Source organism: Zootoca vivipara, chromosome 16 (assembly GCF_965207765.1).
Source record: "Zootoca vivipara chromosome 16, rZooViv2.hap1.1, whole genome shotgun sequence".
NCBI classification, from domain to species: domain Eukaryota; kingdom Metazoa; phylum Chordata; class Lepidosauria; order Squamata; family Lacertidae; genus Zootoca; species Zootoca vivipara.
In genome coordinates this window covers 15,996,923-16,019,588 of record NC_142599.1, presented here as the reverse complement: position 1 = coordinate 16,019,588, position 22,666 = coordinate 15,996,923, and the positions used below count along the sequence as shown (strand labels likewise).

General features: G+C 47.0%; 1 protein-coding gene across 10 annotated transcripts in view; it reads left to right on the top strand.

Moving 5' to 3' along the window:
- Window positions 1-22,666, top strand: part of SFI1 (SFI1 centrin binding protein) — a 35,073-nt gene that overhangs the window by 11,707 nt on the left and 700 nt on the right. For 7 of the 10 annotated variants that reach the window (XM_035097597.3, XM_035097591.3, XM_060269514.2 and 4 more), the window contains 26 exons: window positions 821-938; window positions 2,034-2,136; window positions 3,415-3,571; window positions 4,829-4,990; window positions 5,524-5,594; window positions 6,203-6,295; window positions 7,031-7,128; window positions 8,083-8,149; window positions 8,933-9,063; window positions 9,159-9,240; window positions 9,838-10,016; window positions 11,056-11,131; window positions 11,991-12,086; window positions 12,726-12,802; window positions 12,960-13,062; window positions 13,328-13,424; window positions 14,339-14,499; window positions 14,656-14,730; window positions 15,119-15,193; window positions 15,872-16,048; window positions 16,994-17,256; window positions 17,911-18,006; window positions 18,760-19,024; window positions 19,626-19,788; window positions 20,115-20,247; window positions 21,377-21,479. In XM_035097597.3, coding sequence (XP_034953488.3) covers window positions 821-938; window positions 2,034-2,136; window positions 3,415-3,571; window positions 4,829-4,990; window positions 5,524-5,594; window positions 6,203-6,295; window positions 7,031-7,128; window positions 8,083-8,149; window positions 8,933-9,063; window positions 9,159-9,240; window positions 9,838-10,016; window positions 11,056-11,131; window positions 11,991-12,086; window positions 12,726-12,802; window positions 12,960-13,062; window positions 13,328-13,424; window positions 14,339-14,499; window positions 14,656-14,730; window positions 15,119-15,193; window positions 15,872-16,048; window positions 16,994-17,256; window positions 17,911-18,006; window positions 18,760-19,024; window positions 19,626-19,788; window positions 20,115-20,247; window positions 21,377-21,479 — 3,221 coding nt within the window. The remainder of the gene's footprint in view (window positions 1-820; window positions 939-2,033; window positions 2,137-3,414; window positions 3,572-4,828; window positions 4,991-5,523; window positions 5,595-6,202; window positions 6,296-7,030; window positions 7,129-8,082; window positions 8,150-8,932; window positions 9,064-9,158; window positions 9,241-9,837; window positions 10,017-11,055; window positions 11,132-11,990; window positions 12,087-12,725; window positions 12,803-12,959; window positions 13,063-13,327; window positions 13,425-14,338; window positions 14,500-14,655; window positions 14,731-15,118; window positions 15,194-15,871; window positions 16,049-16,993; window positions 17,257-17,910; window positions 18,007-18,759; window positions 19,025-19,625; window positions 19,789-20,114; window positions 20,248-21,376; window positions 21,480-22,666) is intronic. The other 3 variants (XM_088659782.1, XM_060269515.2, XM_060269517.2) reach the window with 2 other exon arrangements.

The following is a 22,666-nucleotide window of genomic DNA, read 5'->3' as shown; positions in this document are numbered from 1 at the left end:
CTCTCCCTACCTCCAGTGTTGCTGCTCTGATCAAAACTGGAGCAACACTTCCAGCAGCTGTTTTCAAGCTTAAAAACTATATGTGAGGCATCGTCATCTATTAGTTGGTCCAGATGCCTTGTGAAGACATCTTTTTGCCCTTGTGGAACCATATTATTTCTTGTTTTTGCTATTTCTAGACCTCTTAATTCTCAAAGTTTCTAAGCAGTGTACATAGAAATTAAAAACATATGACAGATAAGATAAATGGAATTTAAGTACCTATACATAAAAACAAAAAACTTTTACAAAATGCCTGCTGAAATAGAAATGTTTTTTTCAAGTGCCTGAAGTTGAACAAGGATTGTTCTACTGTTTTCTTATATGCTGCTTTTTATACTTTTATGCTATGTTTGTATACTGTTAAGAGGTTCTTAAGTATTGAGTGGTTTAGAAATGCTAATAAGTAAAATAATCAATCTGGAGATCCCATCATGGACTTACTACATTGCAGTTGGCCTTCAGAGTCCTATTCATGTGAGTTCCAGAACTATTAAGCATTTAAGGTGCCAATCCTCCCTCTTTCCTCAATGTAGCCCTATTTGCAGCAGCTTGTTGCTGGGGTCTCCTCTTGCAGTCCTCCTGATGAGTTATGAAGTTCCTTTTGTGTCTGAAAACAAGTTTGCCGTCAGTCTTTTGACCAGCCACACCTCTCTCCTGGAGCCAGGCCTTTTCCGTATGGGCCAAAAAGGATTGGGAAGCTCTGTGTATTGGACAAAAATATGGAATCTTTAAAATACTCGTGCCTGCCATTAAAACCATGGCTTCACATTTTTCACAGCGGCAAAAATGAAAACCCTTTGTACGTGGCAGCGCTGGCTGAGCTATGTGGAATTGCGCCGGATGAAGCGCCGAATGCACTTGGAGGCCTTCAAGTTCAGGGAAAAGAGTGCCTTGCGGTGAGAACTGGTTCAGGTTCAAACAAGGGTTAATGGTGCACATGGCACTCCTGTTCCTTCATCCCTGCTCCATCTTTCTACATATCCCAATCCTGAAACAATTAATTAATTAATACCTCAATTAATATCTCAGCTTTTTCTCTATGGAGCTTCTAGTGGTCTTAGTCTGACACTCTAAACACTATACCACGTTGGCTTTCAATTCCACACTTCACTGCAGACTCGCTCAACCTGGTTGTTAGTCTGGGCTACTCCACATAGACATGAGATTTCTGCACCCCTCGTGATTTGATCCCTCAATATTTGACGGGTGGCAGTGACGTATTATTTATTTACTGCAGTACATCCTACATTTTTTCTCCAAGGCACTCAAGGTGGCATACACTGTTTTCTTTTATTTAATCCCCACAACAACCTTGTGAGGTAGGTTAAGTTCAGAGCCAGTGACTAGCACAAGGTCACCAGCCAGTGAGCTTCATGCCTGGGTGGGAATTTGAACCTTGGTCTCCCAGGTCCTAGTATAATGCTCTAACCACTATACCACACTGGTATGTGCTTCTGCTTTTAATTGCTGGGTTTTTTAAAAAAATAAAAAAGGAATGTTTTTCATGTTGTTCTATGTTGCCACCAGCACTTAGTGCCACAAGAGCTGATGATACGTGTTAATGATAAATAAATAGATTTCCAAGGAAACAATAACTTATCTATCTCCAAGAAGACAGTTTTTGAAAACTACTGTAATACGTAAAGAATGCTATTCAGTTAGTTGGTTGGCATGGTAAGTTGTTTATGTCATGTAAAGAATCAAAAAGGGACCAGAAACATTGGGTATCTCTATGGCAGCTTTTACCAACCTGGTGCCCTTCAAATGTTTTGGATTACAACTCCCATCAGACCTAGCATCACATGACCCTGGTGGCTGGGGCTGATGGGAGTTTTAGTCAAAGCACCACGTTGGGAGAGCACCACGTTGACAAAAGCTGCTTTAAGAAGCAGATGGGGCTCTATAGTTCTCCAGCACATACATTCATAAAACTCTTTGTTTTCATCAGAGTTAAAGTCTAAAGTGTGTCCTAACCTTTATATTTTCAACAGTCTTGCATGGAGGTTGTGGAGGCAGAGATGGTCCCAGAATCAAGTTGCTTGTGAAATGGATGGTCAGGCTCTACAGCATTGGGCCCAAGGCTTGCAGTTTCGTGTGAGTGCTGGAAATACCAACCCTTTAAACCCTGTGTGCCTTTGTGGTGTGTGCACACACTAACACCTGCCAAAGGCCCAGATTCAGTGTTCTCTGACAGCCAGTGCAAGGGCTGTTGTAATGGCATAATAAAGCATAATATGAAATCCAGTTCAAGAGTTGTGCTAGCAGAGGTTTTGTTGTGGAACTGGTTGTGCAACAAGAAGTATAGGGGCTACTGCAAACTGTGGCACAACTACAGTGGAACCTCTACTTGCGAATTTAATCCGTTCCGAATGCACATTCACAAGTAGAAACATTCGTAAGTCGAAACGATGTTTCCCATAGGAATGCATTGGGAATGGATTAATTCGTTCCGGGGCCTTAAAAAAAAGGCACTTTAAAGGCTGGCGCATCGGGGACAGAGCCGAAGATCGGCGGGCGCTCCTTACCGGGCTCCTCCGCTTTCCCCCCCACCCCCGCCTGTCACACGAAGATTGGCGGGCGCTCCTTACCGGTCTTAACAAGCCCAGCAAGCAGCGCCCGCCGATCTTCGGCTCTGCGCTGTGTGACAGGCGGGGGTGGGGGGAAAAGCGGAGGCTCCTCCGCTTTCCCCCCGCCCCCGCCTGTCACACGAAGATCGGCAGGCGCTCCTTACTGGGCTTAACAAGCCCAGCAAGCAGCGCCCGCCGATCTTCGGCTCTGTGCTGTGTGACAGGCGGGGGTGGGGGAAAAGCGGAGGCTCCTCCGCTTTTCCCCCTACCCCCGCCTGTCACACGAAGATCAGCGGGCACTCCTAACAAGCCCAGCAAGCAGCGCCCGCCGATCTTCGGCTCTGCGCTGTGTGACAGGTGGGGGTGTGGGGGGGGGGAAGCGGAGGATCCTTCCGTCCTCTGCTTTCCCCCCACCCCCGCCTGTCACACGAAGATCGGTAGCGGAGCCGGCGGGCCCGATCCCAAGCGGGGCTGGCACACATTCGATCGTAAGTCGAATAAATTCGTAAGCCCGCCCCCATTTTTTCCCTTCGTAACTCGAAAAATTCGTATGTCGAGTCATTCGTATGTCGAGGTGCCACTGTATCTATGTGACCGTGCTGGCTCCCTTCACCTTCTCTTGCACAAGCCATTCTTGCTAGCGCAAGTGTAACTAGCACACAGCTAAATCTCGCCCATTAGCTAACAAAATTATTATTTAATTGCTGCTGTTTGTAATGATGAGTGCAATTTCTGTGAATCTGCCTTGCCTCTTTCACTGCCTTGTTTTCGGACCCTTATTATTCCTGTTCATCCTTGTTGTCAGGCCTGGCTCAAATGGAGGGAGTGCTATACGTGCATCCAAGATGAGCGAAAGGAGGAGGCCAGGGCAGTGATGCATGAGCAGCACAGGGAGATGTGGAGGGCCATGAAATCCTGGCATGTTTATGTGCAACTCCGAAGGGAGAAGGAGCATCAGGACAGTGAGTTGCGCACACAATGCTTTGGGACAAAATAGAATTGGTTTCTCTTCCAGCACCACAGAATGATGCATTTCTTCTAAGAGAGAAGTTTTTGTTTTTCCCTTGGGGTGTTTTTCCCTTGGGGGATGCCCTTTGAGCATCTTCTGTTGCTGAAAGACAGGAATCTCAGTGATTGCACTGCCAGTACAGGATGGCTTGGTCCAGAACTGCTGAAAATCTCCACTGCCAAGAAATCCAGTAGACCACTAAAAGCCTGTACAGAAGGGTATAGCACAATATTTCAAATGTGATGACTTTATTGCTTTGTTTGATAAGGGTGGGGCGTAGTAGAAAACCATGTCTGGGTGCCTTCGAGAGCTAAATACCGTACATATGTGTGCCAAAAAAACCCTCTCTAGTTGGAGATTTTAGGAAAAGCTGTTATTCAGTGAGAGCAGCTCCATTGAGAGGTGGGTTGTAGGGGCGATCCCATTTCCTTAATTGCTGGAAGGTGACTTTAGTAGAATTCAGCATGAATCTCTAGATTTCTGGAAGGCTGTGAAATTAGAGGTACTACAGGTGGAGCTCAGTCCCTCTGCCCTTGTATTCTTGCGCCTAATTCAATTCTAAAATGATCTTAGAAGCAGAATTCCACTCTCTTACTCCTGTCACAGAACACCAAATTGTAGAATAAACAATATAAAAGTCCTGTTTTCGTTTTGCTTTTTTGCATTAGTGATTCAGCACATTTTGTGTGTGTGCTCCTAAAGAATCACAGAAACACAGAATTATAGAATTGGAAAGTATCCAAGGGTTATCTAGTCTAGCCCCTGTTTTGCAGGAATTGCAGTCCTGGTGTTCCAGCTCCAGCCCGGGACAAGAGCTCTAGAACGGCCAGCTACATTGCCCCCCTAGCTCAGCCCCTTCAGCACCCACAGTAGGGGGCGGGGCAGAACTTTTCCTCACTCCACCAAGCTTGAACAGTTGCTGCTGTGCAAATGCTAATTTGCTTTTCATGCAGAATACCATGATCACTCATTTAAATACCATAAAAGCCCTGAAGCTGAATTAGGCCAAATGCCCATCTAGTCCAGCATCCTTCTAGTATCCAGCCAGATGCCCCAGTGGGAAGGCCGCAAGCAGGCACCATAGATTACTTTAGTTTCCAGCTCCTATTTTATACCAAAACATCTGTTGCTTGAATACCCAGTGCTTACACACCACCCCCTGACCCTGATCCTAGCACAGATAGGACATTTTGTGCCTCTTTTGTTCCAGAGCTGGCCTTGCAGCACAACCGCACCCGGGTCCTCTTTCAGAGCTTCTCAATGTGGCGTCTGACTTGGGAACACAAACAACAACTGCATGCTCACCAGGAGCAACTTGTTCAGCTGGCTGCGAGGGTCGCCTTGCGAAGAGTTTTGACACGATGGAAGCAGTGTATCCATATTCCACTTGTGGTCCTTTCCAGTGGTTTGGGGGAAAATGGGTAGTAGGAGCTGAGGTGCATGTGTAAAATGATACTTCTGTTTTTTTAAAAAAAATGACTCCTTTTGAACATGAGGAACGACACTATATTCCAATAGGTTTGTTCCAGGTCTGCAGCACTAGAGCAAAGACTGGGGAAGGCCCTGCTGTTTGATTCTGTGAGCCCTTGTGGAGAGTTGGACCACTATGTCACAGTCTTTAAGAAGACATGCGTGTAAAACCATGAAAATATTCAGAGAAGTTGATTACCGGGTGCTTATTTTCTCTTTTGCCTAACAATCAAAGGAAGGAGTGGGCACACATTGGAAAGTATATTTAAAGTAAAGGGAAGAATGTTAGGATAATGCAGATTAACTTGGTGGAATTCACAGACACAGGATGTAGATTCTTCCCCATAACTTTTATCCAGGTCAGTAATAAACTACTGAAAGGTTGATCTATTCTAGCTGGTTAAGCAAACTTTTTTTTCTTAACCTGAATAACAGATGTGACGTTGTGTGTCCAAAAAGCTAAGCACTATGAACTTGCTGAGCGCCACTACAGATGTCACCTGCTGGTAAGAGGTTTGCCATATATCTGGTGGGAGGAAGCCTTGCCTCTCTGGAATGACCTCTGACCAGGAAAAGTTGGTTCCTCCATGATGATTCTCCCATGGGGCCACTTTCCACAGTGGCAAGCAAGCACTGTGTGTATACAAGCAGCTGGAGGCCACAGCCAATCTCAACTCCCTGCTGCATAATTTTAGGAAGGATGGGGCTGGAGATGAACACACTACAACAGGTTTGGCCCTCCATTTGTTGCTGAACTACAACTCCAATCATCCCTTGTCATTGGCCATGATTGCTGGGGCTGATGTGGGTTGAAGTTCAGCAATGTTTGGAGGGCCAAGTTTTCCCACCCCTGCACTACAGCTCCATGACCAATGCTCTTGTACTGTTCCTCTCTATGTGGCTTGTGTAGGGGAATATCTTGGTGGTTTATGCTTAGACAGTATCCCACTTAATACCAAAATCTGCTGTCAGAGGCTTCCAGTTACCCCATATCTCTTCTGCATGAAGCCGATCTTTATAAAGCATAAATAAGATGGGCTGTTGAAGACGCACCTTTGCCTTTGTAGTAGGAGTGGCTACTCCAACGTGCTTCTTGCTCTTTTGCTTTTCACAGCACTGTGGGCTGAGTGCCTTGCGTAAGAATGTTACAGAAGCTTCTGTCAAGCAAATGAGGATAAACTTGGCTCATCAGCAGCACCAAGTCATGGTGAGTTTGACTGTGTTCCCTGCTTCATCTACACTAAACCATAACCTTTAATGTGCCTTCTGGGTCACATTGGCAAGAAAACTATCATCTAGTGTTCCTGAGTTGTTCCTGTGGTAGAAGCAGTGTAGCAAGCTACAGAAAACTGTGTGTGTTTGTGTGTAAAGTTAGGAACAGTTACTTACATATGGACAACATCATGAAAGAATCTTCTTTCTGTACCTGTGCAGGCCAACAGGAGTACCCTGACTCTGACTGGGATGGACTCAGAAATTATGCTGATGTTCGGGATAGGGAAGTAAAAGTTAGGGATATGGAAGTTACCATGATGTGTCAGAGCAACCAATCTTCCAGGTAGCAAAAAGTTAGGTGTCATGTGTCGACCATAAATAGGTTGACCTACATGTGTGCTGTTGTCCAAATAAATTGTGGCCTGTCTATTTATATACAGCATTTGGAAGTATATTTAAATCCAATTTATTGGTATTTATATAATAGTTGTATCTTACTTTTTTTGAACTTATACAATCACATGTTATGACATTTACCTACAATAATAATAAAGAGGAAGAAAAAGGATTGTCTGTCGCTTTTGTCATTTGCCATTGAAAGGAAACATCCCTTTGCTGCTCTGTTGATGTTTTTATTTCAAAAAGACCTTCTCGGTTGGCCTGCCTGTGTTTAAAGGAACCAGGCTTTAGGGTGCTTCACACACTGTCTCTTCCCATTTTCTTTTAGCTCTTGCTCAGGTTCTGGAATGGATGGAAGTCTCGTTTGGAACAGAAGGAGGAAGAGCGATACCGCTCCCTGACACTGTCAGCTCATTCTCACTACAGGTGAGGAACCAACTATATTGAGGCAGCAACAGAGCTAAAACCTGGTAGCTCAATTCTTTTTGAAGTCTGGAATGCTCCCGTATCTTAAATCTTCTAGGCCCCAAGTTGGTTTCCTCCAGAGGTTTTGGACAACAACACACATCAACCCTAGCATCCTGTAGCCATGCTGGTCAGGGCTGATGGGAATTGTTGTCCAAAACTGCTGGCGGGTCCCAGGTTGGGGGAAGGCTGTTTCAGACCCATGTTATTAGGAATGAGCCCATTCTGCCCATTCATTCTTTCTTTGTTTCTTTTTAATCTTACATCTATTACTATTACATCTTTCCATCTCAAAGCTCACAGTGATGTTGACTGAGCTCCTGGGAATGCCCCTGTTTAAGCACTGGCTGGACATAGCCTTGCCTAGCTTTTGAAACAGGATAGTAATAATAATAATAATAATAATTGTTGTTACTACTGTTCTTCATACACCACTTAATCAGTTTCCAAGCAGCAGATCAAGTGTTACTCTCTGAGTCATGGGAACAGGGCAGGAAAGAGGTACCCAATGTTGGTTCCCTTTGGCAGAATTTTACTACTTAATAATTGCTTGTGTTGGCATAGGTGGCTTTGTCACTTGTTGGTGGTGACAAGAGGTGCAGTTGACACTGGCAGAACTGCTTGTAATGAAACAAAGAGCAAGTCATTGATGACCTTACTTCATCTGCTTTCTTTTGTGCTTTTGCTGGCTGAAGTCCACATGAAGCAGCACAAATGAATCCTGACAGTTGCATGGCCATTGCCTCCAAACCATGGAGACCTCTACTGGGTAGCATGAGTGGCAGGTTAACCTTGTGCTTTTTCTGTTAGCACTCATTCTGTGTCTGTAGGGAGCTGTCCTTGGTCCTGAGCTGAAGGGAACTGTCCACTACGTTAGAGGCAATTGTTGACAGAACTGCATACTTTACATTTCAGGACTGTGCTGCTGCACAGGTGTCTCAGTACCTGGTCGTGCCATGCCAACTGGAAAAGGCACAAGAAGGTAAGGGGGCATAGTCATCTTCAGACTATTCAGGCTCTGAATTTTTCCAAGTGGGATCTGCTTTTAAGTGATACCCTTTCCCTTCTCCATATTTATCCTTTTCTCATTGTGTATTAATCCCACTCTTTAATTGTCTCTTTCCATCATTCTCATTTTCTTTTCTTTCTTTCTTTCTTTTGAAAAAACACATGGTACGTGATGCTGGCCTACGTGATTGTGTATCACCAGTCAAAGACTGATGTCTTATAGGGCCGCCTTCCCCAGCCAGACTCCCAGCTGCCATCAGCCCCAGCCACCATGAACATTGGACAGAGGTGATGGGAACTGCAGCCTAGCAACAGAAAGGTCGCTAGGGCAAATTTAAGTTCTGCTTCATGCAGTTCCATTGTGGTGTTGGCTCTTTCTTCAAGACCCTGCTAAACTCTCTCTGCTTACTAGTAGGCCCTCCAAGCCAGCATTTTCAACCTTAGGCTCCCAGATGGTTCTGGACTACAACTCCCATCACCTGTAACCATTGGCTAAGCTGGCTGGGGATGATGGGAGTTGTAGTCCAACTACTTCTGGGAAGCCAAGGTTGAAGAACACTGCTGTATAAGGTAGAGAGTTGTTCCTTACTTTAAATGGAGCAGAGCCAAGTAAGTGAAGGCTGCTCTATGGGTAGCTGCTTGCCACTCTAGTCGCTTTGTATCCCATATGTGTACATGTTTCTTTGAGATAGCTTAAGCCTTCCTGGTTTCTCAGAGTGAGGCTTTTGCCGCTTTTGCTTTTGCCATATGTCTTCAGCTGCAATATGCCAGAGCCAATAGGCACTACAAGGGCGTGATCTTGCCTGCCACTTTTGAGGCCTGGAAGCGATTCAGAGATCATCAGTGCTGGTGGCGAAAGATGAAGGGGATGGCCGTGTGTTTCCACAGGTAGGATGGAGGTCAATAAAAAGAGAATGTTGCAGAACAGCTCTTGGCATGCATTGAGTGCCTGGTGAAAATCTAGTGCTCTTCTTGCTTTCCAGAGAAATTTGCACAAGGCGATGGTTTGAAAGGTGGCGGCTGAGAAAACATGAGCACCAAGAGAACCACATGGCAGAGGAAATGGTAAATCAAATTTTTTTTGTTTCAGGATAGTAGACAATTTCTACGCTGCTGTTCTTGAATATACAATGTCAGGGGCTTCGGACAGGAGGCAGCGTTGGTGGATGCTTACCTTGTTACATTCTGAAATGCCCTTGCTTGCTGTACCTGCTTATTGTACCTGAGATGCCTGTGCCAAGTCGTAAATCTTTAAACACACATGTCTACCAGTGCCTTAAGGCACTTTTGCTTACTTGGAGGCACTTGCCCTGGCCTTCAGACACATTGCTCTCTTCTTATTCTTTGTGCACCAGAGAGGAATCCTATAATTCCAGACATGTTCTGGGTCTCAAAGTGATGATTAGGCCGCTTGGAAAGAGGAAGTAGAAGGAAGCAGGGTATTTTTGGCACCCACAGCTGCCTCTGGTGGTGCTTGTGCTGCCAAATCATTCCAGCTCTCCTTCGTGGCTCCCCCTCAACTGGGTGGCCGTCTTCTTTTTAAAAAGACTGTTTGGGTTATTGGGGACAGGTTCCTTGCAAAAGAATTATCTTACCTTTGCAGGAAGCCTGGCATGTGGCACAGCATGAGCTGGCTTCAAAATGCCTCCTCTCCCTGTGTAGGCTGTTCTGCACTCTGAGCGATGGCTGCTGTCCCAGTCCTGGTGCTTCTGGCGCAGGAGAACTGTGGTTCAGCTGGAAGAGCGTGAGGGACTGTCTTTGGCCAAAGAGCATCACAACCACCAAATCCTGCAGACTGCTTTCTGTCTTTGGAAGGAGAACGTTCAGGAAATAAAGGAAGGGTAAGATAACAGAGAAGAATCAATAATAGCATAAGATAAGCCTGGCTGCTGGATCAGGTCAGTAGCTCATCTTGCCCAACATCCTGTTCTTTCAATGGCCAGAAATGTGTCCTAGTGGGAAGCCCACAAGCAGGGCCCAAGTGCAACAGAAACTTTCCCCATCTGTCATTCCCAGCACCTGGTATTCAAAAGCATCCTGCCTCCAACCGTAGAGGTAAAAGCACAGCCATCAGGCTTAGTAACCACTGATATCACAGGTCCTGCAGCTATAACTGCTTTAGGCTGACTTTACCTGACTGGCAGTGGCCACGTTCTTGCAAAAAAGACCTACACCTACTACAAGTCCCTTCAGCCTGCGGTCTGCATCAAGCCCACCAAACCTTTGCAACCTGAATTCCTGCCGCTTCCCCTTACCTTGCTATTGCCTTTATGGAAGGAAAGGGAAGCAGCAGACTGGAACGCAAGCCTGATCCAGATCTACTTGTAGGGCTTAGTCCCCATATGACCTGCTTGAGACTCTTGTTGTTCCAGAAGCTTACTTGCTGGTTCCACTGCGGCTCCCTCCTTTGGCCCTGTCTTGGACATGGCACACAGGCAATTCCCAAGCAGATATCCTTCAGGCTTAGTAGTGCAGGAATAGTGCTACAGTGGTACCTCAATTTTCAAATGTCATGGAAGTCGAATGTTTTCGTATGCCAAAAACCCATAAGTAATTGCTCCCGTTTTTGAACGCGCCTTGGAAGTCAAATGGCTTCTGCAGTGTGTTTTCCCATTTTTCCAATTGAACTTGCAGCCAGCCCTTTGCGCCTCGACTTTTTAACATTTCGGAAGTCAAATGGTCTTCCAGAATGGATTACGTTCAAGAACCGAGGTACCACTGAAGCAGCATTACCATTTATAAGACCACTTTGGGAAAGTAAGTACTTTATGTGAGATAAAATGGCAGGCTCTGCTTTGAGGCTCACCACCTAAGACAGTAGCACAGAAGGCCCATGTCTATCCTGAAGCTTGAGAGAGGGTCTGCTGTGCTTCCCTTTAGGAGGACGAAGGAGGCCAGAGCTTCAAGGTTCCACTCTGTCAAGCTCCTGCGATGGTCTTGGAGCAAGTGGCGACAGGTGAGAGATATACCTGATGGATTTCACATTGGTCGTCTACCTGTTGTGACTCACATTCCTAGCCTTGTAGGCAGTGTGTGTGGATATATGTGGTGTGTTGTGCATACCTTGAAATTCTGCCCCCAATAAGCCAACATTTTGTTATGAAATAAAGTAACATAAATTGGGTAGATCTGCATCTGTGCGTTGGTGTGGCATAACTCTGCCACACGTTCTCAAAGAAGTTTGAAAATGTTGGTAAGGATGAAAGGAACAAAAGGAGGGAAGAGCACAGAGATGAGGGATAGATAGGGAGGCTGTGGAATAGCTAGTGGGGAAGGTGGAGGAGACAATTGTCAGCCTCTCCTCCAAATGCGACACTTTGGCTTTGAAGATGCCAGTAGTCATTGCCCACACAGTTTCAGGCTTTTCTCTACAAGTGCTAGAAGGGTTGTCTTTAAAACAACAACATTGTGAAATCCAAGATTCCTGGGGTGCCAAATCCTGTGGCCGCTGTTAAGATTCCAAATGTGAAGAACTTGAGACCATGAGAGAATTACAGCAATTGAAGGCAGAGTGTAAATTGTTGCTGTTGATTTAAATAAAATGGTTTGACACTTGTTGCAGCCATTCGCTGTAGGAGGCAGGAGAAAGATGATTCTGTGTTTTTTTTTTCCCTGAAAGGAACATGCTTCCAAGTGCCATGAGAGGCTCATGGGAGGCTCATCTGGAGGGTAGCAGTTTGGAGAAGGCTGATCTAACTCATATGATCAGTTCTAACACTCTGCTTGGTTGCTATCCCACCCTGCTGAAGAAGCTGCACTTTCCTTTCTTCACTTTGTCCCACACAGTGACGTTCCGCTCCCCTTTTCCCTTGCAGTACTTGAGGCACCGCTCTGAGAAGTGGGCGAAGCTGGTGAGAGCCGATATGCACCACCAGCAGGCTGTGCTGCACAGGGCCTTGTCAGCCTGGAAGGTATGGCTGAGCTCTTACTTGTGATGCCCCAGGTGGCTTGGCTGGGCTTGGCTGGGCCCAAGGACAGCAGTCCCAAAGAACCACCAAGTTTGGCTGAGCTGGGATGGAATCCAGTGTTGCCTTTGCCTATTGATGTGGGATACCTTTCCTTTTTGTGTCATATTGGTGGCATGTGCAGAGGGCTTTGCAATGCTTGTCTTGAGGTAGGGGCTCTGCACTGCAAGGACAAGTTATGGGAGTACTCAGAAAATGTGTTAGCCCTTTACATCAGGAATGCTTTCCTTCCTTAGAGAGAGGGAGACTGAGACTGAGCTGTGAAGAGGAGCAGCTTGCCAGTGAAGCTGCCTTGTGGCCCACATCAGCCAGAATCCTCAGCAAAGAGGGTATCAGACAATGTGGCACTTCAGCTCTCTGCCTCTTGGGGGGGGGGAAGCCAAGAGAAGCAGAAATGTCCTGTTTCTGCCAAGCAAACACGCCTTAGCAGCAGCAAAGAAGTCCTCTAATTTCCTTAAAGGGGAGCCTGGACTTACAGTAAATACTGTACCTCTGATTGGGGCACATGTGGGCTACACAGCTCTAACTTCTGCTTTGGTTAAAGCTCAAAATTAGGAACAATGATTTCACATTTTTCTCTTGCAGGCTTATCAGAGTCACATCCAGCACATTCTGTCCCAAGTAGCCAAAAAGGAGGAGGAGCATAATCAGCGGCTGCTACGGTAAGCCTTCTTAAATCTGTGGTGGTGCTCAACCTGGTCTGACAGTCTTGGAGGAACCCTCTCCCTCAGCCCTCTGCCTTTTCCCCATCCTGGGCTTCACAGAGGGAAAGGATTTGCTCTTGGTTAGAGCTTTCCCCCCATCTCTGTCGTCCCTCAGGCAGGCACTGTGCACCTGGAAGGAAAATGCTGCAGATTCCAAGCATGAAGCTGAGAAGGCTGCTCTGGCAGAAGATCATTACCGAAGAGCGTTTCTCTCAAAGGTAACTCCCATCAGGAAGGAAGGCTAAACTCCCAGTAAAGGTCCCTTACCCCTGGGCTGGTTGGGGTGACTCAGGCCTGACATGATGCCCTTGAGCCTCCAGTTGAGGAAGTAAAGACAGCACAGTATTGTTGTTGTTGTTTAGTCGTTTAGTCGTGTCCGACTCTTCGTGACCCCATGGACCATAGCACGCCAGGCACTCCTGTCCTCCACTGTCTCCCGCAGCAGGAGTCCTTAATGCTGCTGCCCCTGTTTTCTCTGCCTAGGTTGTGCTCAGATGGAGGGATGCAGCCTCCTTGTGTGCTTACCATCGTCAGCAGGAGGCAGCAGCTGTGATGGAGGCCAGAAAGCATTTGCATGCAGGTGAGTGTGGCAATTTGCAGTATGGCTTGCTTGAATGTGGCACATGATCCCAATACAGTGGTACCTCAGGTTACGAATTTAACTCGTTCCAGAGGTCTGTTCTTAAACCCAAAACTGTTCTTAACCTGAGGCGCGCTTTCACTAATGGGGCCTCCTGCTACTGCTGCGCCTCTGGCACGCGATTTCCGTTCTCATCCTGGGGTAAAGTTTGTAACCCAAGGTACTATTTCCGGGTTAGCGGAGTTTATAACCCAAAGTGTTTGTAACCCAAGGTGTTTGTAACCCGAGGTACCACTGTACTAGCCTTCTGCCTCCTCCTGCATTGGGTCACTGGATTGGGCCTCTTTGTATGGCAGCCATATACCCCCCTCCCTCATGTAGTGGAAGAGGAGGAAGGCCTGTGATGGGTGATTCTTCCCATACATCAGTGGATGCAGGATGCATAGCAGCTTCAAAGCCATCCACCAGGGAAGGGCAGACTGTGTGAGTGTGGTTTTGTGCGGTTCTGGATTGTTCGATATATATGATGGTTGTAAACCACCCCGAAAAAATTAAGTGAAGGTTAATCTAAAAACCTTCTGTGTAAAATTTAAGTTCACAAAGCTTTCATGTACATGGGTTCCAATTCAGAATTGCGCAGTTCTCCAGCTTTCCAACCTCAATGTTACTTGTCACAGTGCTGTGCTGTTTATTAGTGAGCAGCCTTCCTCCAACCTGGTACCTTCTGGATATTTTGGTGCTGGAACTTCCATCACTTCCAGCACCATATGCCCAATGCTGGCTAGAGTAGATGGGAGTTGTGGGGCAAAATACCTTGGAGAGCACCAGGTTGGGGAAGGCTGCTTTGAGAAATAGGATGGGAGGAGGGCTGGGCTTCTTCTCGCTCACTATTTTTGATCTTCCTGTTTCGACAGTGAGCCTGCAGGCGATGTTTCTTTGCTGGAAGGAGTCCTACGTTCAGTCCTCTAAGCAGAGAGGGCAGTTTGTCTTGGCAGCTCAGCACCATGGGAGACAGCTGCTTAGCAAGTGCATGGCCAGGTGGAAGCAGTATCACCTCCAGTGCATAAGGAAGATGGTGAGGAAATTTGCAGATTTCCGTCTCCACAGGATAGGAAGCAGTAAACCAGACATGTGTGGAAGGCTTTCTAGGACAGCCTGATAATTTTCATAGGAAAGGGCCAGGCTCTGTGTGCCTCAGAGTGGCAACCCTTGTGCCTCTTTCCCCCTGCAGCTCCTGCAGAGACAAGGAGATCAGCTGATGGCCCGGAGGCTTTCCTCTACCTGCTTCTCAACCTGGAAGACACAGGTGGGGTCAGACACATCCCTTTCCCCTTCCAGCCTCTGACTGCAGTGGGTACATCTGACGGCTGAGATGGATCAGTGAGGTTGCTGACTAATGACCGTTATGTGGCATTATGGGAAACCATATTGTGGGAGGGGAAAGAAAAGGAGTTCAAATAAAGCGTATCCCCTAACCCTTGCCCTAGGTGCAGAGGAGATGATGAAAGGGGACAAAGGAGAATAATTTTTCAGTTAATACTGAAAACGCAATGGAACTTAATGGCTTCTATTTATGCTGGGGTTGGGATTTCTTCCTTCCTCCCTCATTAACCTGGCCCACATTTTCTTTCTTTCTTTCTTTCTTTCTTTCTTTCTTTCTTTCTTTCTTTCTTTCTTTCTTTCTGCACCAACAGTTGGCGCACAGGAAGAGGGAGCAGGAGAAAACTGTGTGGGCGCTTTGGCATTGGTCCATGTCCCTGCAGGGCAAGGTCAGTGTTGGCAGGCAAGAGAGGAGGTGCATTCACATGGTCCTGTTGGGAGGGAGCAGCTCTGTTTGCAAGCAGACTGCCTTCTCTTTCTCCCTTTGCTGGATTGCAAAGCCAGGGTCTAAAGAATCACACAGCTCGTTCCATGCGTGGGAGTGGGAGGGAGCTTTCTGCAGTTTGGTTAAGTGCATATTACCAAGGAAAGAGGAGGAGGAAGGTGGAGACACAGGGTGCTCTGTTTCCAGCTGCAGCTGTGCATCTCCCAGCAGCCGTGGAGGGCAGTGCCATCTCTATTACTAGCAGCACTGCATGGAAGGGCCTTCCACATCTGGGCAGTGCTGAGGAGCTGCTTCAGCCTAGGGCATCATATCTTGAGAGGGAGCACAGCAGTTGCAGCTAATATATGTATTTCCATTACATATGTCAGAGATAAAAAATGTTTTCAAGAATATAGGGAAGATCAATCTCTCACTTGTGGATGTTTTTGCACCACCTCCCACACTGCTGACAGTTTTGGATCTATACTTGAAATTCTGAGAGCTTAAAAAAAAAGCACTGGCATGTGTATTTGAGTTCCTTGAACCTGTTTGCTTTTTCTGGAGGGAATTTTTACTGGTTCCTTTGTTGCTGATGAATACGAGAGGCTGTGCGGCTGCTGTCACCTATGTGTCTTGCCTGCAGGTGTTTGATGCTTGGCTGGGATTTGTCCTAGAGCAGCAGCGCAAGAAAGGTCGGATCGAAAGGGCTGTGGAGATTTACCGGGCTGATTTGCTGCGGGAGGGTGTGACCCGCATCCTGAGGTACACGGCTGGCATGAAGGAATTCCGAGGGCACTTGCAGGCCCAGCATCAGGTGAAGGTAAAAGAACGGGACCCCTCTTGTGGCTCCCTCTCATTTCACACCTGTACAACTTTACCATCATAACCCGTTTTATTTCGCAACAGGTTGATATCTGCTTCATACACAGTGGTTTCTTTTTTTGCATGTTAGATGGGTTGGATCCACCATGATGACTAACAATTATTTGCTCTTTTACCTGCTGTTCACCCTATGATCTCAGGACATGTCACAATAATTTAAAATAAAATGTGAAAAACAGTTTTTAAAAAAATTCAATCACCAGAATAGGGGGTGTTCTGAAAATATTTGGTTGTTGCCTGTGCTGGCTTGTCCTATCTGTACGTAAGCAGGAAGCACAGATCCCTTATGGGGTTCCACCCCACAGCACACTCCACCCTCTCACAGGTACTCCTGGGACAAGTATAGGCAAAGTAGGTCCTGTTAGATCCACCGCCCTGCTTCTCCCTCTAGGGGGCACTACAGAGCCAGAGAGCGACATCATCACAGGTGTGCCTGGCCCAGACCTTGCCCCATTCTTTCTTTGGCTCTGTTCTTAATCTCTTTTGACATGCTATGTTGGATTGAAGCATTTGGGAGAGACTGCTGCACCTCCACATTCAAAACTGGAGACTTTCCTCCTAACCATGGAGGAGTTCCTTATACAACTATCCTCCACCCCTCAAGACCAGACTTCCCCAGCCTGGTGCCCTCCAGTTATTCTGGACTATAACTTTCATCATATGGCTCTGTCAGCTGGGACTGATAAGATTTGTAGTCCAAAACATCTGGAAGGACACCAGATTGGTGATGGGTCCCCAAGAAGTACAGAAATTAACAAGTTCCTTCTCTCCATTTTTCCTGCCCAGCCACTCCTTGCAGCAGACTGAAGGGCACACGCTGCCCTCGCTTTTGCAGCACCACTTTCCCACCAACCTGCCATGTGCTTCTTCCTTGTGCTCACAGATCGCCTGCCACCGTCACCAGGCTGTCTACCGGTGCGCCATGCTCTGGAAACTAAAGGCCCTCTGCCAGAAACCCAGCCTGTCCATTCCGGGGGCCCCTCTCAAGAAGCGAGTGACATTCCAAGTGCCCGTGCCTGCTGCAATCTCAAGAGCTGGTGGAGATCTTGGAGGGAGAACGAGCCTTCGTTCCATTCCAAGGCCTGCACAGAGCGACCACCAGGCTAACATTTTCCAGGCTTCTGGAGATTCCATCCTGACTGAGCTGTGAGTAAGAGGCAAAGCTGCAACCTCCTTGCGCTCACTTCCCCTTGAGCCACCAAACTGAATTAATTGCACGTTGGCCTCCCTCATTTTGAAAGCCACTGCATATGCACAGAGGAAGGCTTCTTTTAATTTTAAAGAGTGGGGAAAGTGCAAAAGGCACTCAGCAGAAGATGGTTAGACTCTCTTATCCAGATCTCATTCTCTCTCTCTGTTCCATGCAGGGAAGGTGTCGTGCACAGGAAACTTTTAATAAAACATTGGGGATTCTCCTGGGCCATCTGCTATCCCTAAGGCTCTGTTTGCCCATCACCTTAGCAGTCATTTGCTGTAATAATCACCACCACCACCACCACCACCATCATCATCCTCTTGAAATTGACTGGTCTAACCAATCTTTATTACTAGCCAAAGGGCAGGCAAAGAAGGCTTGTGCCCCTTAGGATTATTGAGTGGCATGAAGTACTGGAATCATTACTCAGTTCTCAATAGCGAGCCTCAGAGTAACTGCTGGCTCTTTGGTGTTGTTTAAACTTGTAAGGCTGTAAGTAATAGGTACAGTTGCTTGAGTAAATCCATCTGTCAGTGTTCTCTAATTCTAAAAAGGGACTTTATGTTTAAGAAGGCCTCTAACCCTCCCTCCTATCCTCCCCACAGGCAGGCGGCCCGCCAAGGAAGGTTACAGCCACGTAAACCTGACTTTCTGCTGCAATCTCTGGAGAGAACAGAGCTGCCTGGTCCTGACTTGAATGGGTAGGGAAGAATGTTCAACTTTCAGACATGACAAATTAATAAATATAACTAAGACTACATAGGGCAGGCATCCCCAAACTGCGGCCCTCCAGATGTTTTGGCCTACAACTCCCATGATCCCTAGCTAACAGGACCAGTGGTCAGGGATGATGGGAATTGTAGTCCAAAACATCTGGAGGGCCGCAGTTTGGGGATGCCTGACATAGGGGCTACTCCCACCAGCCAAGTTCAGGGTCACTTTTACCCAAGACCTCTAATGAATGGGACGATCCAGGATGACATTCTCACCCCATCTTGGTACTTAGTGGATGTTCAAACTAGTATAAACTTGTGTGCCCATCAACCATCCTGTTGATGAAATAAGAAGCAAGGCTTCTTATTTGATTGCATAGAGAATTCTGAGTGCAACAGAGTACCAAACTCGCAAAACAAGACTTCTGCAACAAGAAGCTCTGATGCAACTCATAAAGCTACATGGTCACAATTCTTCATGGAATCTTGTGGGTGCCTCCCAATTCTTTGAAAACTTCTGCTTGGTTCAAAAAAGGAAAGGGCTGGGGGTGGGATAGATGGGTGGGTGGGTGGACTTAGTCCACTTTACTTTGTAGAGCAAGCTTAAAATGTGCCTGAGCTAGAAAGGTGGATTCTGGCAGCTTGGAAGGGAACAGGAAGAGGGATTTTTCCAGATCCTTCCTTGGTGTGCTTCAGATTCTTCTACATCTAACAAATCTGATCTTTGTCTTCCTCTTCTAGACTAGAAAGCCTTGCTGGGGCTTTGCAGAAAACGACTCCAAGCCACCCTCCTGCTCTGTCTACGGCCCTTTTGTCATCTGCCCAAAGCAGTATCCCTTCTCCACCCCAGTTCAGTGGCTGCCCCTTCTCAGCACCCCCACTTCCTCAGGCTGCTCCAGTGCTGTGCATGCCCCCTTGGCCAGATAGCACAGCCCTCCCAAAGCCAAAACCGGAGCTGTTGCCACCTTCCTCCTTCATGACACGGAGAAAAGAGAGGCCAGGAACGGTGAGTTCTCACACCTTGTTTGCTGCTTCATGCAGTGGTAGTGCCCTGGCCTTACACTCACTTGATCTGCCTGAGTCAAATTCCCAGTTAAGGCTGCAATCCTAACCCTTGGCTGGCAGTGGCAGACTTGATGGAATGGTGCAGTTAGCCACATCCACAGTCTAGCTAATTGCACCAACCACGGTGGAAGGAAAAAAATGCAGCAGCAGGGCTTGCTCAGTGGATCCTGGCCTGACCCCCTCTTCACCCTCAAAAGGGCCTGTTTTGGGTTGATCATATTGCAGCACTACTTGCCAGCAGGGCTGGACAGAGGGACACCACTTCTGCTTCATCCAAACCCCCTCTAGCATGGCAGATTGCTGATTTTGATTACTCTAGAAGGTTCCCAGATTCAGAAGTGTTTGCCTCTCTGTTAGCCCAGTTCTGTAGCACAGAGCTTATCCCTGTATCAGTTTCTAAGGTGGGGATCCTTTTAACATAAGAACATTCCATCAAAAGGGCTTAGGGTACCTTGTAGTTTGTTTAACACCAAATCCATAAGCACAGCTCTGAGTGGTGTCTGGATAGGGTTAAATGACATTCTTGTTTTCCTGCCTTTCAGGTCGAGCCTTTGGACCTGCAGCCTGGCCTCTATTCCACAAACCCTGCAGGACCAGCCACTGGGAAGGAAAAAGTGCTGGCAGACCCAAGGGAAGATTTCTTACTGCCTGAAGATTTTGCAAGGAGAGAGAGCCCTCCTCCCCATCCCACTTGCAGAAGGGCAGGTGAAGATGATGGTCCTATGAGTGACCCACTTTTCTCACTCCCAAATAGCAAAAGGCTCTATTTTTTCCTGCAGGGATTTTGTTTCCTAAAGGAAGTGGGCTGCTTGTTTTAAGGCCAGTGGCTTTCTAGGTTTGTTCTCCTACCTGGGTGTAAGTGTGTGCCCTCCCATTTTTGCTTTGCTTCTACAACAAGAGTAAGGGGGCATGTCTCTTGTGAGATGTGTTCCCTCCCAGATGACCCACCGTTAATATGGCGGCTACAGAGAAGGGAGCAGAAGCTGCTCAGAGGGATTCCAAAACCCACACTGTCTTCCTTTTCATTTTAGGAACCAAAGAACCAGAAAGGGCAACAGAGGGTTTTACTCAGGAGGCGCTGGCAGTTCAGAAACAGCTGGGAGCTGAGCTCCAGTTTATTGGGAAGAAAATGCAACTCTACCACCACAACCAGCAGGAGCTGAAGTACGTAGCCAAACACTACTTATTCTCCCACTTTGCAATGCGTGTTTGGACTTTTGTGTTTCCTCTGGGAAGGAGAGATCAGTTCAGGAAATCCTAGTTGGAAGGGGCCACTGCTGTAGTGTGCTTTGTTGGTGGGTGTGCAGGGACACAATTGCCTTCCAGCACACACTTCCATGCCTCCCTTAACTGTTGCCCTCTTGTAGCACCGCCCAGTAAATCTTTCTTTTGATGACTTCAGAGCAAGTTGTAGGCATATCCAAGGGCTGGTTCCCTTCCCACACTAACAAATTCAGGAAAGGGAAGGTGAAAAATGCCCTACCCAAGGCCACAATTACCTTGTACATTTAAACCGTTATGATGCTGGCTTCCCCCAAGGAATTCTGGGAGCTGTGATTTGGTAAGAGTTTCTAGGAGACCCTTATTCCCCTCCCACAGCTACGCTTCCCAATGTCATTTAACAATCCATCCCTCTTCCCGGGGAATTCTGGGAATTGTAGCCCTGGGAGAGGAAGATGGGCTCCTAGCAATCTCAGCACCCTTAATAAACTTCAGCTTCCAGAATTATTTGGGGGAAGTAATGACTGTTTAAAGTGGTATCATTGTGCTTAAGCATTCCTGTTGCTCCTAACTGCAGGGGAGGGGAGCAAGCGTGTATGTGTGGGTGGGAGATTTATGTGAACTAGCCCTGGCCCTGTACATAGGCTCAGCCCACTCCTTTTGTCCCCACCTATTGCTGGCATGCAAAGTCTGGAAGGTTGGCCACAAGGACAGAAGAAGATTCTCTGCCATCAGTGTAATAGTTCTTATGCTCCAATTTCCCCAGTAAACCACAGTAAGGAAACATCAATAGTGCTCTGTGATTAAGTTGTTCTGTAGACAGATACTGGGATCAAGCAGGATTTGTTCAAGGCAGTCCTACTGCAGATGACAGAGGGCATTACTGTGAAGGCAAAGCAACTGGAGTGGATGGGCTGGGTTAACCTACCTGAAAGGTTTATAGAGGAAACATTTGCACAGGGCTCACTTAAACCATTGCATTGGGCCTAATAGAGGAAGGTGGTAGGGATTGGACCCCCGGCCTTGCTTTAATTTGGCCAGAACAGGGCAACATTCTGGCTTTTTATTCCAGGTCCTGCCAGCGGCAGCAGCGTATTCTGCTTAAGTACCTGGAGATGAGACCAGGGGATGAAGAACAGATGGCTGTGCGTCAAGTACAAGAAGAGTTGGATCAGGTACAAACTGAAAGTTCTCCCTGCGGCCACTGAAGCAAAATTAAATGTCTGCAGAGAAATCCACACATTTCCCAAAGGGCATTGCAAAGAGTAAAACCTTTATTCCCCTGCTGCCGTCACCACTTCTGCCATTATTCTCTCAGCCTAGTGCGAAAATCTGGAGCAAGAAAGTGTTTATAGTGAGACTGGAGGGAGCCTCCATGTCCCATGATCCTCAGGGCCTGCATGACTTCTGCATTGCTCTGGGGCCCACCCCATTGCCACAAAATATCCAGATTTTCCTATTTCAGGATTTGCTTCTCATAAAGTTTTGGTGGTTGCACTTTTAAAAGAACGTATCCAACTATCTGAGGCTAGTTTCTTGTTTTTGGCAATAGGCATTACTATGCTGGTTAGTAACTACTAGAGGGTAATGATTAAATAAACTACAGTGGTGCGCCGACTTACAAATTCAATCCATTCCGAAGGCACCTTCGTAGGTTGAAAAATTCATAAGTCGAAAAGCGCCATTAAAACACGATTTCCCATAGGAATGCATTGGAAAGGGGGGAAATTGTAAGTCGAAGCAACCCCATCTCAAAATTCTTAAGTCGAAAAACCCCTATCTAAAACCGCCGCGGTTTCCGTTTGGATGTCGAGAAATTTGTAAGTGTGTGGCCATTACCCCCATTCGTAAGTCGAAAAATTCGGTAGTCGAAAAATTAGTAAGTCGAGGTACCACTGTACTTGGTAGCTCAGCATGCTCTGGAGGTGATGGGCCTGTAGTATTGGAGCAAACTCCCACGAGCGGAGGTCCCTTTGGTACTGTCCATAAAATATCTGAGGGGGCTGGGCCTCCCAAAGTTGATGGGCATTGCCATTCAAATGGTGTGCGCGCACCACATCTTGTGATCGATTAAGCGGGGTGGGGCTCACATGCCCCCCCTTATTTTATTCAAGTTGGCATCCCTGCTGTAGCAAAGCTCCCGTGACATTGTGTTTCTTACTCACCCTCTCACTTATGGTACGTGGTTGCATGCGGCAAACAAAAAGGGGAAATATAATTTTACTTATAAATCAATATGCATCAGCTTAGCGCTTTGAAATGGCAGACTGGCGTATCTGCTTGTGAGTAAATCAAGTTTTTGTTAGTTGGAAGTTTCCACCACCCAAACTGCTTTTGAGAAGAACTGCAAAGACCTACTCCA